This window comes from Symsagittifera roscoffensis, chromosome 1 (genome assembly GCF_963678635.1).
Source record: "Symsagittifera roscoffensis chromosome 1, txSymRosc1.1, whole genome shotgun sequence".
Classification (NCBI taxonomy): domain Eukaryota; kingdom Metazoa; phylum Xenacoelomorpha; order Acoela; family Convolutidae; genus Symsagittifera; species Symsagittifera roscoffensis.
The window spans coordinates 26,621,914-26,640,602 of NC_087062.1; the positions used below are offsets into that span (position 1 = coordinate 26,621,914).

The following is an 18,689-nucleotide window of genomic DNA, read 5'->3' on the forward strand; positions in this document are numbered from 1 at the left end:
TATACAATCAATTCCATATGAACAAGTCCATCCATCACGAAAACAAAGTTCTAATTTTAGAAACATACACAATATAGAAAATAAATTGACACCTTTTCAAATATATCAAGAAACAGAACTTGCATGTAAATACAGAAATCCACTTCACAAAACACAATACTCCGAGATATTAGTTGAATACGAAAAAGGATTCGACATGACCACTGGAAAAGTAAAAATCGACCCATACGCCACAAGTCACCCTATAAACGAAGGAACATCATATATACCAGTTGATTTTCAAAAAAGTAAAAGTCAACCTGGTGGACATCTAAAACCCCATGACACTAGAAGCACACGTTTACAAGAACTATCACTAATGAATAGTACATATTTCGGTAATATCCACTATGATATTCACCTAGATATGAAATTAGACTACACAATTAGCCGCATTTTTCAAGAAATGTCACTCGCTGAATTAGAAACAATTCACCAATTATGCGAATTAGAAAGGACACAAATCCTACAATCACTTGCACTAGCAGTATTAAAAATACCCTACGCAGGATATTTACTATCAGGAAATAGATCAAATTTTTTAGACTACGAAGGAAACATTTTATGGTTTTATACCTGTACCAAAAAAGTATCACCACTATATGTTTTTGAAGATAAACGATGCTATAAAAGAATCCCTATCTTTTATAAGAATAAAGTACATTTCGTTGACACACTTTCAAGACGAACCTATTTCTGGGATACCGCAGTCCCATGTGGATCAGAAAATAGCCACAATGTAGTTCAACTGAACCCTGATGAAGATAAATATTACCTTCTTACCCCATATCCCACATTAATGCAATCACTCAAAAAATTTTCACCTGAAAGCATAAGAGCTATTGCTCGAAACCCAAATATTGACCTACAATCAATTGGAATATATTCAAAATCCGATATCCAACGTCACATTAGAACACAACAATTCCAAGAATTATTAACACAAATGGACACTATACAAAGACAATCAATTGACCAAAACTTACGCAAACTTGCCGAAACCGCAGGATTTGCAGATATTTATACACAAGATTATAGCGGATATTTTAAAGACATTAAAGACTATATATATCTAAACGGTGAAAAATACAGACCACAAGATATTTCACCTATAAATATTTTTAGCTTTGTTAAACTAAAAAATGAAATTCTCGATTTTCTAGGATGGCCCTACTACATCTTAGAAAAATTGACTATTTTATACGCAATGTTCAACTTTATAGGATTTCTTTTTTCACTCTTAAAAGGAATCTACAATACATGCGCTATACACACACAAGTAAATAGACAAGTAAGTGTAGCACGCATACTATTTGCAGGATTTTTTGGAATTTTTTCATCGTCAATAAACAAAATTCTTTTAGACGCACAAATAAAAGAATACAACACAAAAATAGCAACAAGACAGAACACATATGACGAAGAACATAACAATGTAGACATAACGCCTACAGCACCACAGTTACCACCCCTACCACATAACCATCCATTATCCCTAGCCCCACGAAATTTTCGAAATCTAGCAATAACACATAATCCAAATTTTAGACCAACCATATCACAAAGTCCCATTCAACATATAATGACACATCATTCACTAGATGAAAATACATATGAACAAATTATAGAACAACCCCAGACCACCGCTTTTCAGTCTCAAAATTATAATTTTTTTAGCCCACGATGAGCCGACAACTTGGATCCCTACACCGCTCAAATTCCCACCCAACCAACCTCACCACTCCAATCCCAATAATACCACTTTTTGCTTTTCCGCCACCCGATTTCCCCACCAGTAATGTAACATCCGGCATGAATTCCGATACTAATTCACACATCTCAGTTTTATACTCCATCTCACAACTCAATAACCCGAATATTGAAACCCCTGATGAATTTGCAGACTCTGAACCATCTCCATCCAATAATTTTCAAACCAACCCCTCAGTTTTTTCAAAACCCCCTTTTCAACCAATCCCACCAAATAACCCACTCCCATCCATTTCTACACCCTCTTATGCTTCACAAGTCACCCCAACCTACTCTTCACTTCATTCAGACCGATCATCCAGTTCTCCAGACACCCCCCAAATCTCCCAAGAACTAGATAATTTTATCACCCTACAACAACAACCCTTCCACCTTGACACCCCCACTATAAACCAGATTTCATCCACAATAGAATCATCAAACCCACCTACTCCTACACCCTCTTCAGCTTATACCGCATCATTAGCACCATCATCCACATCCACCGAATCATCAATTAGCACTAATCGAGCTTACCGCACTTTCAAAAGAAAATTCCCAAACCATCCATTTCCAACAAAACCAGGAACAGCCCGTGAATATATTAATCATCCAAATCACACTAACACGAAAGATTTTTTAGCAATCACCTTACCCTCATTTCCACAGTATACTTTGAATACCCCTAACGACACTAACGACACACGTAGTTTTGTAGATGAACAAGTTTTAATGCCTACACTTCATTGGACATCATATTATCATTTTACTAACCCCCTTTGCCTACCTTTATCTAATACTCACATCGATATAGAAAGAAATCAAAATATGCTATATCGACTCACCACACCCCTAACACATAGACAATTTACTTATATAGGATATAAAAAGTCACTAAAAACATACACTGCACCCCGAGCAAACGAATATACGCTAGAATATTACGATCACAACATCATCCGAGCTAACCAATTTTTAGATGATGATCGTTTCGCTAACCCACAAATCACAGAAAAATTCTTCATCAAAACACCATATGTATTTACACTCAATATATTTGATCGCAAATTCGATCACATCATTTCTGAAGCACTAACCGACACACAAGCTTACGAAAGTTTTAAAGAAAAATTTCAATTATTTTCACTAACCTTTCATTTCCTTGCACCACATGAACGAGATTTGCACTGCTCACACGATATTATGTTACGCACTAAACAAACCCACACATATACATATTATCGCTTCATACAAAATCACTTTGATCTACACACTCCATCAAGACAACCACACCACCGTTTTCAATTTATTAACTCTAAGTACACTTCACCATTTTTTCTTAACTTCACATATTGCATCAAAGATACTAACCTTCACGGTATTCTTCGCAATTATGATCCCATAACCCAAATGTATATTTTTTGTCCCATCACGAAGACCTTCAACGCAGAAGAATCCAGACCCTTCCTTATCCCACATGAATTTATTCAACCTATAGAAATCCCAATATTAGAATTCATCCACAACACTAAATACAATCACAAATTGTATAATCTCATCCAAAACACACCTTATGATTTTGCAGTTGGCACTGAAGAACTAAAAACCATTAAAGCACTTCAATTGCTTTGGCCACTGCTTCAAACTAAAAACATCATTCGCATACTAGCAAAATTACTAACTAATTCCGACATAATACACGACATCTTCCCCCACGGTTTTTTCCCCGACGACTAACAGGTAAGTATAATATATACATATTCTTCACTAATAAATTCAAATGAAAAAACTAACCATTCTTTATCCATGTCTCATTTAGATTTTTAGTCTTCATCTCACGATCATCTGGAAAATACACAAAAGAAAAATAAAAAATAGAAAACTTCTTCAAATTGTTCAAAACTCTAATAATCTTTTGCACCAGCTAAATTAAATAAAATTCATACCAATGTAGTAAATTAATTTATAAATTATTTCCCTAAAAGCAGTAATTCTAATAATGATGAAAATTTGTAACTTAATTTTTCCCCAAAACTAGCAGTAAAATTGAAATTCTATGTAGTAAATTGATAAGACGAAAATGCAGTACTAACCTTTTGATATTTCCATTCACTCGCACAAGAATTCTATCCAAACTCGCACAGCTCGCCCACGAAGAATTGTTTAAATAATGAATTTCAGTTTCAAGCTTTCACACTCAACAACTCCAACACACGATAACAAGTTTCAAACTTTCCTTTAACCCGGTTGGAAAGGAATTATATACTAAACAAAACTAACCAACGCAGCTTACTAAACACCACAACACATAGAATAACAGCATGACTAAGAAAAGGAAACCAACGGTACCCAAACCGGATTAACCCAGTTTAAAACTATAAAGTCTAAGAAAGAAATAATTAAACACAAAAAAGTCGAAAGACAAACCCATACCAAAACCAATTTGATTTTTGAAAAAAGGACACAACCAACGAAACATAAGAAAAACCACAATAAACCCAACATAAAAAGTTATCACATAACAGGACCTCTCACAGAAACCGCACGAAATCATACTCCCACTCCTGGCCTAACCCACCAGAGAGGACGTCCTGAGCATGCTCTATAGCCGGCCTAACCCACCGCGCTACATCCACACTTTGTGACCACACTCCTATTTTTAATAAGAGGTACTCAAGGGTGAGTAACTCTTCAAAATAACCGAACTAAAACAAAAGCTTTTGTGAAAACAACTAACCAAAATCATTACACCGAAGACTTTAGTCAAGGTGTTATGGTATCGTGTAACGGGTTTTTTTTTTAATGTTGTCTGTTGTCAAGTGTCGACAAATAACGTCCACAGTTATCAATTATCATGTGGGCTGGTCTATATCGCGCTATGTCACGTGATTGCGTATGTTTGTTTCTTTATTTGTTCATCTTTATTTATTTAATTATCTGTTCTTCTATTTATTTAATTATGTTTAGTTTGCTTATATTTATTTATAATTTATGTATATACATATTTATTTTTGTTTATTTTTATCACGTGTTTTGTTTATTTATTTAATTATTCTTTCTTTCATTTAGTTTTGCTTTTATTATTTCTGCGTGTGTATTTATTTAATTTATTTATTTTCATTTATTTATATTATGGGTCTGTTTGTTTGGTTATTTGTTCATATATATTTTTTCATGTCTATTTAATTATTTGTACATTTCACTTTTGCTTTTATTTATTTATTTATTTATGTATTTATTTATGTATTTATTTATTTATTTATGTATTGATTTATTTTCTTATTGCTTATTTATTTATCAGGTGTGTTTTGTTTATTTGTTGATATTTATTTCTATATTTATTTAATTATTCTTTCTTTCATTTAGTTTTGCTTTTATTATTTATGTATGTGTATTTATTTCATTTATTAATTTTCATTTATTCATATTATGGGTCTGTTTGTTTGGTTATTTGTTCATATATATTTTTTCATGTCTATTTTATTATTTGTACATTTCACTTTTGCTTTTATTTATTTATATATTTATTTATTTATGTATTCATTTATGTATTTATTTATTTATTTATGTATTGATTTATTTTTTTATTGCTTATTTATTTATCAGGTGTGTTTTGTTTATTTGTTGATATTTATTTCTATATTTATTTAATTATTCTTTCTTTCATTTAGTTTTGCTTTTATTATTTATGTATGTGTATTTATTTAATTCATTTACTTTCATTTATTTATATTATGGGTCTGTTTGTTTGGTTATTTGTTCATGAGATATATATTTTTTCAAGTTAATTTAATTATTTGTACATTTCAGTTTTGCGTTTATTTATTTATTTATTTATTTATGTATGTATTTATTTATTTATGTATTGATTTATTTTTTTATTGTTTATTTATTTATCAGGTGTGTTTTGTTTATTCGTTGATATTTATTGCTATATTTATTTAATTATTTTCTTTCATTTAGTTTTGCTTTTATTTATTATTCATGTATGTATTTATTTATTCATTTATTTATTTATGTTTATTTATTTTTGGTTTGTTCGTTCATTTGTTGGTTTGTCCGTTCATTTATTTATTTATTTAGTTAGCGTCTTTGTTGTTTGATTGTGAAATTTGATGTTTTACTTCTTAGCTATGTAGTTAAAAGCAAAAAATGATTTTCAATTTATTGTTCTGTTTAGGATATTTTCAGAAAGATCTGTATATCACCAATTAGCGTACAACGATTTACAGGGAACGCTGCCAACGAGATTTGTCCACTTGCTTTTGGGTTGCAGCTACATCAAAAATGATTTTAAATTATTTATTTTAAAGATTTATCTATAGCTATATCTTTCCGGTAATTAATTTTCAAATTAGCTTTTGTATTTCTCAAAAAAGAATTTGTTGGAGCGTGGACTCAATAACGTAAAGCAAAATGTTAAATTTTATGTTACTTCTATTTTCAGTCATGTAATGGAGCCATTTCGACCCACGGGCATTGCAAATGATGACAACAGTTGCTATCTCAATTCTGTTCTTCAGCTTTTGTTGTCAAGCGCTTGCATCAGAGATCGGCTCAGTAGACTTACTGAATTTGACCATGGTGGCGTGTTAATTTCAACTGTGAAAGAGATATTTTGTCAAATGCTGTCCACAGAAAACTTTTTCATCAATGCGTCTACTTCCAAAGTTAAAATTCTCCAGCATCTTGATTTGAATTACAGCTTCTCATATACCTATGGACATCAGCACGATGCTTCCGAGGTACTACTGTCAATTATCAATGCATTTAAATCTGAGGGCCAATGGAATTTCTTTGAAATATCGTATTCAGATAATTTCACGTGTTGTCTGTGTAATGTGTCATGGAGAAGACCTGAAACTACTTCTGCGTTAGTTTTAAGTCCTCCACGCAATGGTCAACTTCTGCAGGAGCTTGTGGTCAATCACTTCGCCAACCAAGCCGTTAATGTAATATGTCCAAATTCCACGTGTATCTCAGAAAGGGCAATAACAACTAAAGAACCAACCCATATTGCAAATACTGTTATTTTGCTGATTGCGCGTTACATGTTTGTCGCTGGCAATCGCGTTTACTCTAGAGCAGAAGTCACAATTGGTGAAACAATCGAAATTGGTGGATGTGATTACGGAGTAAAGGCTGCTGTTATTCACACGGGGTCTTTTGAATACGGTCATTACTTTTCTGTCATAAAAACCGCTCATGAGTACCTTTGCGTTAACGATTGCACCATATCGCACCACCATGTCCCTGATTGGGGTTGTGCTTATGTTATTCTTTGTGAAAAGAAAGATATGTATCCAACACCCGCTGCCAATATTATGCTGCTGGACAATTTATCAAATAACACTTGTGGTAATGTTAAGAAATTAACAAAGTCAAAGATGGATCGGAAAGTGTACCAGGCAGAATGGGCACGAACGAAGCGCGAGAAGGCGAAGACAATAAACCACACAAATAGTTTGTCGCAAAATTCAGTTCCCAGTCACGTGGATCTAAAACCAGTCTCCATCGAATTCGCCGACATGTGGTTTCTTACATGCAGTGAAAGGGTTGCGAGAAAAGGGAGCAAACTCCTTCTTTGAATTTCACATACAAACAGAAAACGACGTTCTGCGAGGTCTGTGTTTTGACAAATCAAAACACAGCGTATTTATGAAATACTCATCCGAGAAGACACCCGTTTCAATAAGCGCGCCACCAAAATCGGATAAACGGGATCCAGGCCAAATGGTACTGATGGTTGGCAGTTATACCAAAGTCAGTGGAACGTCGTCTGTACAGCATTTATGGCAAAAATTTGAAAATCCCAATTTGGTGCGTGCAGTATTCTTCTTACACATATATATCCTTTATTGAGGTGGGAATAGATATTTATGTTTAGCCCATTGTTTAGATCACTGATTTTTCAAATATGGATGCACTTGTCGACAGGGAAGTTGCTTTTTACTGCGTAATTATAAGCAGAAAAGTAGAGCATCTCCCTAATCACGAGTTGAATGAATTGCAAGTTGCCACCAAGACTGGTGAAAGGGTGACTGTCAATGTCTGGGACCCTATACATGACATCCACACGCCGTCAACCATTGTCACAGTAGACGGTCGCGTGAAACTGTTCAACGAAGAACCTGTCGTTAACGTGAGTTCTTGCTAAATCAACTTTTTATATATTTTGCATATGTTTTCTGATATTCAATTCAGGCTCTTTCGATTGTCCCAACAATGGACTCCAATGGCGAATTCGAAAAGGTGAAAGAAACACTTGCCGATGATGCGGTCTCTTGTGTTACCGAAGTTGTCCAAGTTGTGTCGTGGGGCATTCAACAATCGAACCACGACACCTGCTCCTCGTGCAACATCAAAAATGTTGAAGTCATTGAACTTAGCAAGGTGTGTAATTCAGACAATGCTTTTGTATTGCATTGAAAACTATTGTATCGTTGTTGAATAAAAACTGAAATCATTTTCGGTTGCAGGGAAAAGTTCTGAAGTGCAAGAATCCGGCATGTGGACTTGTCAGTCGGGCACCAACGCCAAAAGATGTTGCACACGTTGTTATTAGTGACAAACGCCGGTTTCTGATAGATTTAAATCTTTTTCCCGCTCCATGCACAAACGAAGTAAGCCTGTCTGAGTTCTTTCTCGAGAACCCGTCCATTACGCTCGAGTTCACCCAAGGCGTTGTATCACGTTTACACACCGCCTATTAGTAGTACGCTTAAGACTGCTTTACTCTTTCTGGATGTCTAGTTGTAGACAAATTTTTGTTATGTCTCTCAAATGTACTCAAATCGTTCAAATGTACCTTGTTATATTTTTGATTGACTAGCAGTAGATGAGTTCTTTGTGATAATTTTCTTTGAATCTTTTTTGAAATTTACCATTACTGCATTTTATTCATTCTCTTAGAGGGTCACAGTTGACAATGCAGGTCACGTCGAAGAGTACGAGCATTTTGGACTAAGTGTTTTAAGAATTTACAATCTGTTTTAATGTACGACCAATAAATTTTACACCTTAATTCTTAGAAAAAAAAATTTTCAATTCTTCCCTTGCCATTCTGAACAGGTGGTTACAAAGTTTTAGCTAGTCACTGTATGATTTTCTGCCAGCAGCTCAACTGGTCTGTGTATACTTGTATTAGGTACACAGTTTTTTTTCAACTGCTGTGTATACTTGTATTGGGTACACTGTAGTTTCAATCAATTGATCTGTGTATACTTGTATTAGGTACACAGTTATTCTATTTCAACTTTTGTGTATACTTGTATTAGGTACACTGTAGTTTCAATCAACTGGTCTGTGTATACTTGTATTAGGTACAGTTTTTTTTCAACTGCTGTGTATACTTGTATTAGGTACACTGTAGTTTCAATCAACTGATCTGTGTATACTTGTATTAGGTACACAGTTATTCTATTTCAACTTTTGTGTATACTTGTATTAGGTACACTGTAGTTTCAATCAACTGGTCTGTGTATACTTGTATTAGGTACACAATTTTTTCAACTGCTGTGTATACTTGTATTAGGTACACTGTAGTTTCAATCAACTGATCTGTGTATACTTGTATTAGGTACACAGTTTTTCTATTTCAACTGCTGTGTATACTTGTATTAAGTACACTGTAGTTTCAATCAACTGGTCTGTGTATACTTGTATTAGGTACACATAGTTTTTTCAACTGCTGTGTATACTTGTATTAGGTACACTGTAGTTTCAATCAACTGGTCTGTGTATACTTGTATTAGGTACACAGTTTTTCTATTTCAACTGCTGTGTATACTTGTATTAGGTACACTGTAGTTTCAATCAACTGATCGTGTATACTTGTATTAGGTACACAGTTTCTTTAGTTTAACTGATCTGTGTATACTTGTAATAGGTACACTGTAGTTTCAATTAACTGGTCTGTGTATACTTGTATTAGGTGTAAAACAGGAGGCGTTTTGCTACACATACAAACACAATCTTTTGTATTTTATTATAGCTATAGAAATTGATCTACATTGCGTAAGTACGACATTTAGTTCTACGATTGTTATTTCAGGTCCTTTGTCAATATTTCAGGCTCTTTGTCAATATAGCAAAATTTTGGTGTATATATGTGTTAGTAAGATTTTTAGTTCTACAACGTTTATTCTGTGTATACTTGTATTAGGTACAGTTTTTTTTCAACTGCTGTGTATACTTGTATTAGGTACACTGTAGTTTCAATCAACTGATCTGTGTATACTTGTATTAGGTACACAGTTATTCTATTTCAACTTTTGTGTATACTTGTATTAGGTACACTGTAGTTTCAATCAACTGGTCTGTGTATACTTGTATTAGGTACACAATTTTTTCAACTGCTGTGTATACTTGTATTAGGTACACTGTAGTTTCAATCAACTGATCTGTGTATACTTGTATTAGGTACACAGTTTTTCTATTTCAACTGCTGTGTATACTTGTATTAAGTACACTGTAGTTTCAATCAACTGGTCTGTGTATACTTGTATTAGGTACACATAGTTTTTTCAACTGCTGTGTATACTTGTATTAGGTACACTGTAGTTTCAATCAACTGGTCTGTGTATACTTGTATTAGGTACACAGTTTTTCTATTTCAACTGCTGTGTATACTTGTATTAGGTACACTGTAGTTTCAATCAACTGATCGTGTATACTTGTATTAGGTACACAGTTTCTTTAGTTTAACTGATCTGTGTATACTTGTAATAGGTACACTGTAGTTTCAATTAACTGGTCTGTGTATACTTGTATTAGGTGTAAAACAGGAGGCGTTTTGCTACACATACAAACACAATCTTTTGTATTTTATTATAGCTATAGAAATTGATCTACAATGCGTAAGTACGACATTTAGTTCTACGATTGTTATTTCAGGTCCTTTGTCAATATTTCAGGCTCTTTGTCAATATAGCAAAATTTTGGTGTATATATGTGTTAGTAAGATTTTGAGTTCTACAACGTTTATTCAGGCTCTTTGTCGATATAGCAAAATATTGGTGTATACATGTGTTAGTACGATTTTAGCTCTAGAATTGTTATTTCAGGCTCTTCGTCAATATAGCAATATTTTAGCGTATACATGTGTTAGTACCATTTTAAGTTCTCGAACTGTTATTTTATGATCTATGTCAATATATCAAAATTTTAGTGTATACATGTGTTATTACAATTTTTAGTTCTCGAACTGTTATTTCATGATCTTTGTCAATATATCAAAATTTTATTGTATACATGTGTTAGTACCATTTTTAGTTCTCGAACTGTTATTCCATGATCTTTGTCAAAATAGCAAAATTTTGGTGTATACATGTGTTAGTACGATTTTTAGCTCTAGAACTGTTATTCCATGATCTTTGTCAATATAGCAAAAATTTGACGTATACATGTGTTAGTACGATTTTTAGCTCTCGAACTGTTATTTCATGATCTTTGCCAATATAGCAAAATTTTGGTGTATACATGTGTTCGTACGATTTTTAGCTCACGAACTGTTATTTCAGGCTCTTTGTCAATATAGTAAGATTTTGGTGTATACATGTGTTAGTACGATTTTTAGTTATTGAAGTGTTATTTTATGATCTTCGTTGATATATCAAAAATTTAACCTATACATGTGTTAGTACGATTTTTAGTTCTAGAACTGTTATTTCAGGCTCTTTCTCGATATAGCAAAATTTTGGTGTATACATGTATTAGTACGATTTTTTGTTCTAGAACTGTTATTCTTCAATTATTAGTTGTTCAAGTTGTTTGGTTTTTGCTTCAGTTTCTATGCCTTCGGTGTATTGCGCGTAGCGCCTATGTTAATTAAAACACCAAACTAATAAAAATTTTATAAAATGTAAATTACACCTTGCAGTATATAGATCAGCATACAACACCAAAGACGAACATCCAAAGACAAAATGACCCCACTACACTCGAAAAAGAATGGCCAACCACAATCAATATGCCGCCCACAATCACAACTCAAAGGATTTAGAGTACGACTTGACTTCGCAGAAAAGGACTTCATTGAACTAGAACAATGACCACCTCGATGTTCAAGTATACGTACAGATCCGAGTAACCAGGCATCCCCTCCACGCACAATCTCCACGCCATTCCCAGACAAGGTCAACCCAAAAGAAGTTCTCTACATGGAACAGAAAAACCTGTCATAGCCAACCATTCTGAAATCAGATTTGAGTTTGTTGCGAAAACCCAGTCGTTGTCATGAGAAGACACAGCGATTGAACCTGGAACTTCTCTAACAAGAGAACCCAGAAAAAATATGATGTTCGCCAAATACCAACGTCCATCATCCATCCTTTGAATTGCAGAAAGACTATTCTAAAAAACTCTGTAAAACCCGGATGGGTGGAACCTGATCTAAACTACATTTTATGATTGGATAAATTAGATATTTTACCACTGTAAAGTATTTAATATTAACCAATCATGATCCATCTAACTAACAACCCACTTATTTGTAAGTGCTGAAATTACTTGTAATTTCAGCACCAGAGAGATTTGAATTTAACTTAGAAATTAGTTGCCTCTCCAAGAGAACTTCAGCAGCCGCAATAAACCAGTATACCCTAGATCTATTGAGCCTAGCAGAGACTAGTTAAACAACCTGAGACTAGAATAGTATAAGAGTAAGATTAGGATCGGTATTAGACTAAGAAGTTGCACGAATCTATCCGGCCGAAAATAAGATAGCGTGACGAGCAGACGGTGTACCCTATCCGAAATTACTCTATGAGTTAACCACATCGGTTCTAACTCAGTAAGGTAGCATAAGAAAAAAATTGTTTTTAAACTATTGATAACGTTTTATGATTTCCTTGCATATTTCAAGCTCAAAATTTGATCTATATTGACCATTTTTTTATTTTTCACACAAATTTTGCCCAATATCTGATTCACAAAGATAATTGTCGATGATTTCTTTGCAATTTTTCGATATCAATTTTTGATTTTTTGTGAACCTTTTTTCATCTGTAATTTAGGTTTTTGACAATAATCTGATTTTAACTGGTCATTTTCTATGATTTTTCAGCATATTTAAGAGCTGCTTCGAGATTTATGAGAAACTTAAATTAATCTAATCAGGGGTTTTTTTAAATGGATTTTAGTTCGATTTAATTCAATTTTTTAGACACTTAAATCGATCAGAAACCATTTTTACCATTGCTGCAACAGTTAAGTTTTTTTTCTTGACTGAGGTTATATGAAAGATAACAAACAGCATGTTAATTGATTTGTTTGACAGTTAGATTGTCGTGCAAAATCAGACTTAACTAATTCTGTAGTCTTACAGACAACAGTTGATCAAAAAAGACGATCAACTTGATTCGGAAACCACTTTGGTCCCAAATTGAACTTGGGAGAAGAAAAAACATGAACTTGATTTGAAAATTTGTTGACACAGTAGTGATCAGATTTGAGAGTTTCCAACAAGTGGCACAAAAATGTTCATATGTAAGTTTTCAAATATCAAGTCGGGGTTGTCATCGTAATGAGTGGAAACAGAACAGCATCGAAATCAACCAATTTTTTCCGAACTTCTTAACAAGGACTGCTCGTATTAGGGCAGAGCCCTGAATGTTCCGGCTGCCGGATTAAGTGCGATAGAGGGGTCCCGGCTTAAACCAAGTATGAGAGAGTAGTCCCAAATCGCAAGTACCACAATTAACTAACTCAAAAAGCATCGGTCGGTCGTTTTAAAACTTTTTCTTAAAGGTGCCTCATTCGAGTAAAATTATTTGATAATTTAATTGACGTCATCAAAGCACTAAGTTGAATAATTTTGAGGCCATTTATTATATTAGGGACCCGGTTAGTTCCTTGGGACCCTTCTATTACACTTCTGGACCCCACTGCCATTTAATTGGTCTCGGGTAGTTTTTGGTAAATTAAATATAGGCAAAACTATGAAACTTAGGCTGAAAATATCAAAACTAAGCGTTGCAATTTGAGTCATGTATGGAGTGAAAGAAACCAATTAGCTGCCTCCGTTCAATTTGGAATGATTTTGTAGTGCGGGATAATAAAAACAAGCACTTTCAGACAGAGTCATTGCAGGTTGGTATAGTGATGTGCACACTAGGCTGGCCCCATGCAGATTGAGAGATCGATCGCCGAGGGACCAGAATTTTGTAAAAGTGGTCTGAATAAAAAAACACCCCGTTTGTATTTTTTCCTCACTTTCTTTGAACGTCGGAACCATAATGCTTCGGTGGAATTGAAAAGTTTTTGAAACGGAATATTGAATCAGCCGATAACAAAACACCATTGTTTTTGTTATCAATGATGAGTATTCCGTCTGTTTTAGAAAATTGGAATATGACGAACCGGACAACGATACACAACAATGGTACTCAGAGTCAAGTCAGTGAGGATAACTTGAGCTTCTGTAATTCCCAAAAATCCCTGGTTGGGTATAAGTGCGATAGAGGGGTTCCGCTAAACACCAAGTGTGAGAAAGGTATTCCAGACCACATTATGTTTAATTAAATACAGTAAGTAACTCGATCAATATGCGCCGATTGGCAGTTTCAAAGCTTTTTCTCAAGCGTAATTGGCCTGCCTCATTGGATCTAACATACTCCATACTTTAGTTGAAATTACCGAAGCATTAAATTAAACCGATTTGAAGCACTTTATTTACATAAGGGACCCTGTTAGTTTCTTGGGACCCCTGTGTCACACTTATGCCCCCTGGTTGAGTCTTCGATTATTAGGAAATCAAAAAATAACCGCAAAATGATTTTGTCGATTGCCAGTTCAGCCAGACTTTTACCAAATAATATTTTATCCGAGTGCAAATTATTATTGTTGCAAGCCAAAGTAATTTAATTGCAATAAACAATAACTAAATTGTGTCTAGTATAATACATAGCATCAGAATACATAAATCAATGAAAACTCAATCGATCTTGCTGATATTTGTTGCTAGCCTCGAGACGCAAACTCGGCTACTTAGAGAGATATCTTTTTTTATTGCAATGGCTCAAAATATATTGATTTGTTTTGCTTGAGTTTTTTTTTGCTAATAAGGACTTGCTTTTGTTTTAGACGGTTTTGAGTAGCCAAAACAAGTCGACGGTTCAATTTATCCGCATATCCGCTCATCTCATGGGGTTTAATTGTAGAATTATATGTTTGCTGATTCGAAGCAAACCCAAAAAGAGATCGTTTCCAGATAATTAGTTTGTTCGGGTATAATGTGCTTCAAAAAAATTATCTTCTAAAATGTAAAAATTTGAGAGTTTTTGTTGTTCCGACCATAGAAAATGGGGAGGAATTTTGTATTCGGGTGTGTTTTAGTTTTTTTTTGCTTTTTGTTTTCAACGCAAAATTTGTTACCACAAATAATGATCGGGCTGGGATGAGTGATATATCATATTAAAGCTCTTTTAGTCGTAATGCGAATCACAATAAAAAATTTCGAAAAAAATTCCCAGTTTGAAAATTAGTATTTTCGTCTTAACTCGAGCGAATGAAGCAAGCGAGCAGGCTTACAAGAGCTAAACTATGCCTAATTGAAGACCCGAAAGCATAATTTTAAGCTAGTAAAACTAATTTTAGGAGTTTTTTAACTTCATTTTGGGAACCAAACCTTGAAAAAACTTTAAATTTTTCTGCAAATCTTTTTAATTTTTTTTAGTTATCCTAGTCATTTTTCTACAAAAATCTTTGTCTAATTTGTCTGCATTAGTTTTACTGTCTAATATGCCCTAATTATAATTTTATGTCATATCCTTCCATCACACCAAGTAAAAAACGCTACACTAATTTGAAAAAAAAACTTTCTTAACGGTAGTTTTCTAAAGACTATGGTCGGAACATTCTGTGCTCCTTGCACAAAACCGGTCATCATTGTTAATATATTGAGCATTGAAGAGTTATCCACTCACCATTTGGGTTATCTCTTAGGGATGTCCGTTTTTCTTCCTCGGTTCCGTTCTTGTTCTCGTTTGATGAAGATCTTTTCTTCAACCAGTAGCTTCTGTAGTCATAGTCATAGTCAACGTCATAATCTGCGACAACAACACACCAATTGTTCAATATTTTATTGAACTACTGTTTTAAAATATGTTTTTGTGCATTTTTTGAATACTTAATATCTCCCAAAAAGATGAAGAGATCCTTCTCTCATATGTATAAACTATTTCATCTGCAATCATTTTTAAGCGCGACATTTCAATCCGGCTCAAAAGTCATTTACTATCCAATCGATGCAAGCTTTTTGGTAAATACAGCACTTTTTTAGATAGGACAGTTTTTGAAAAACCGAAAGCACTTTTGAAGGAAACTTTTTCTTAAGTTTTGCTTTCCCAAAAAATTATTTAGTCACCTTTAATAGGTGAGAAAGAATCGAAGTTAATCGCTTATAGTGCATGGTGTGTGCTCTCAACCGCTTTTTCAGCCCTGATGCTAATTATAAAAGCAGTTCTGACTGGTTTGCGGTTGTGGAACCCGTAATTCAGGGTCAGTCAATATGAGTTTTCGGTTTCGATGCACTTTGAGTTACACAAAATTACAAATATGATCTAATTCAGCAAAACAACGATAACAAGCACTATAATTTTGGAAATGCGATATGCTTGCCATTTGATTTTTTTTGGTAATTCAAGTTGCATCGCAAGCTCATACTGATTGACCCCGCTTTAACTTAGTGATGGCATAACTGCAAACCAGTCTGAAATACTGGCATGAGCTCGCACCGCTCGCCTTTAAGCCTCGAAGAAAAGTTCAATTCATGAAAAATGAAAAAGGGGCTAACCATTTTAATTTAATTTTCAATTTTTTTAGACTTGGCACCACTAAATGATATAAGATGAGAATATTTGGAAAATGTTCAATTCAAAACTTTTTCAATTTTCTAATTTTGCAGGTCTACTTTTCAGGAAGAAACTAATCAGAGCATGGTGAAGAAAAAAGAGGAAATGAAAAATGAATAAAAGGTTTTTAAAATTCTCAGTTCCGAAAAACCATTGTAATCAAGAACCTTTTATTCATTTTTCATTTTCTCTTTTTTCTTCACCATGCTCTGATTAATTTCTTCCTGAAAAGTAGACCTAAAAATTAGAAAATTGAAAAAACTGATCTTTTTTGTTCTAACTTAATTTTTTTTCAGTTTTTTTTTAGCAATAATGTTGGTCCAAAAAGTGTCCACTTTCTGCGCTTAAACGAGCTCTTTGTTCTTTATTTTGGTGAAGCCCAAAAAAAGGTTAACTTTTCGGACCGATAAACGGTTACGGTTGAAATAGTTGAATACCGAAGAAAAGACAATAGACTTACCATACCATCCAAACGTACTAGGCAATGTGGCTAATAGCAGAAAACCTACAAAACAAAGCATAGTGGTAATTAAACCCAAATAATTCTGAAAAAATTTAAATAGAGGTAAAAAAGAAATAACCTGCAAATTTGAGAAATATTTTGCTCATGTCGTTCTACTTTTAAAAATAAGCTAAAATTGCTGCTGAACAAAATTTCATATGAAGTCCAGATGGCCGCAAATAAAAAGTAGAATAAATAGATATTGGGATATTTTTGTGAACAAATTTAGTAACAATTAGGCCGCAAATTACGATGGATGAAAGCTGGCAATGCAATTATAACACTTATATAATTATCAAAATGACGTGGGCGGATTTATTAATGGTTTTTTGTGGACACTGCCTCTCCTTAGCACAACCTTTTTTGCACTATTTTAACGAAATATTTTTGGTGGACAACCCTAATTTTTTTTATTTTTCTAATAGAATTCTACGAACCAAATTTTGGGCACATGTAAACAATCTCTAACGCCCTACCCCCACCCCCCATCCCCTCCAACATCGACCAAGTGAACTATCCCCTCAAGTAAAACAAATGTCAAGTAGAAAAACAAGTGAACAATCTCCCCCTTAAATCAATTGAGTGGGGGGGGGGGGGGGGGGGGTTTGTTCTAATGGTTAATGGTCCAATATTTGCAAGATTAGCGGGCGCAAAAAATTTCTGCTTTTGGTAGTAAGCTTCGAAAAGTTTCCTAAAAAAGTTTATGGGAGAGATTTTTTTTGATAAAATGTTTTTATACTTTCCGCTTATGCTTTGTACCTGATACACTTTAAAACACTACTTCAACCACGTGATCTGTAAAATAAATTTAGTCAATTGTTATTTTGAAAAGTTTCAAATATTGGGCTCAATGTAAAAAGGAAGAAGCAATTTTTCAAAACAATCCTAAATGGGAAATGGTGCTAACTTCAAACACTTAGTATTGGATATTTTATGCTTTGTGAACAACAAATAACATAAAAAGTTTCCAGCCTTTTCAAATTAAAACTTTATCACCTGAAAAGTGATTCAAAGGTGGGTAAAAATAGTTCATATGATAACTATAGTGCTAATCGCATATGCATCTATTTTTGCATGATACCCTTTGATTTATTGTTATCATTATTTTCTACACAATTTGAATATAAATAAAAGTAACTCAACAAGAAGTTCACAGACTGGGTTAATAGATAAAAGTAGACTGCCTTAATGAACACAGACTGGGTTAATAGACAAGAGAAGACTGGTTTAATGAACACAGACTGGGGCAAAAGCTACGGGAAAACCATTTATTACTATTTCCAAAACCTACACAAGGATAGCCGGTTGCTGTACAACTATTAAGGATTTTTTTCTTCAAATTAGTGTCTTTTTTGTATGTGGTGTGAAGAGAAAACTACACAAATGCACAAGAAAGTGGGAATTATACTTAATTGACAACAGTTGCTCTCAAAATATGAATAACAAAGAATTGAAAAAAAAATACATGTTCTATAATTTGTTCTATTTGTTTGCACAATAATTTTGAAATTTCCCTTATAACTTTTATTGCTAAGGAAGCGCTCAAT

General features: G+C 33.7%; 1 protein-coding gene across 1 annotated transcript in view; it reads right to left on the bottom strand.

Annotated features, from left to right (window-relative positions):
* LOC134856002 (uncharacterized) overlaps positions 1 to 18,068 on the bottom strand; it is a 32,208-nt gene extending 14,140 nt beyond the window's left edge. The window contains exons 1-4 of the mRNA XM_063872374.1: positions 18,050 to 18,068; positions 17,222 to 17,405; positions 17,101 to 17,145; positions 15,714 to 15,836 (exon numbers count right to left, since the gene is read on the bottom strand). Coding sequence (XP_063728444.1) covers positions 15,714 to 15,836; positions 17,101 to 17,145; positions 17,222 to 17,249 — 196 coding nt within the window. The 5' untranslated portion in view covers positions 17,250 to 17,405; positions 18,050 to 18,068. The remainder of the gene's footprint in view (positions 1 to 15,713; positions 15,837 to 17,100; positions 17,146 to 17,221; positions 17,406 to 18,049) is intronic.
* Positions 18,069 to 18,689: the final 621 nt, after the last annotated feature.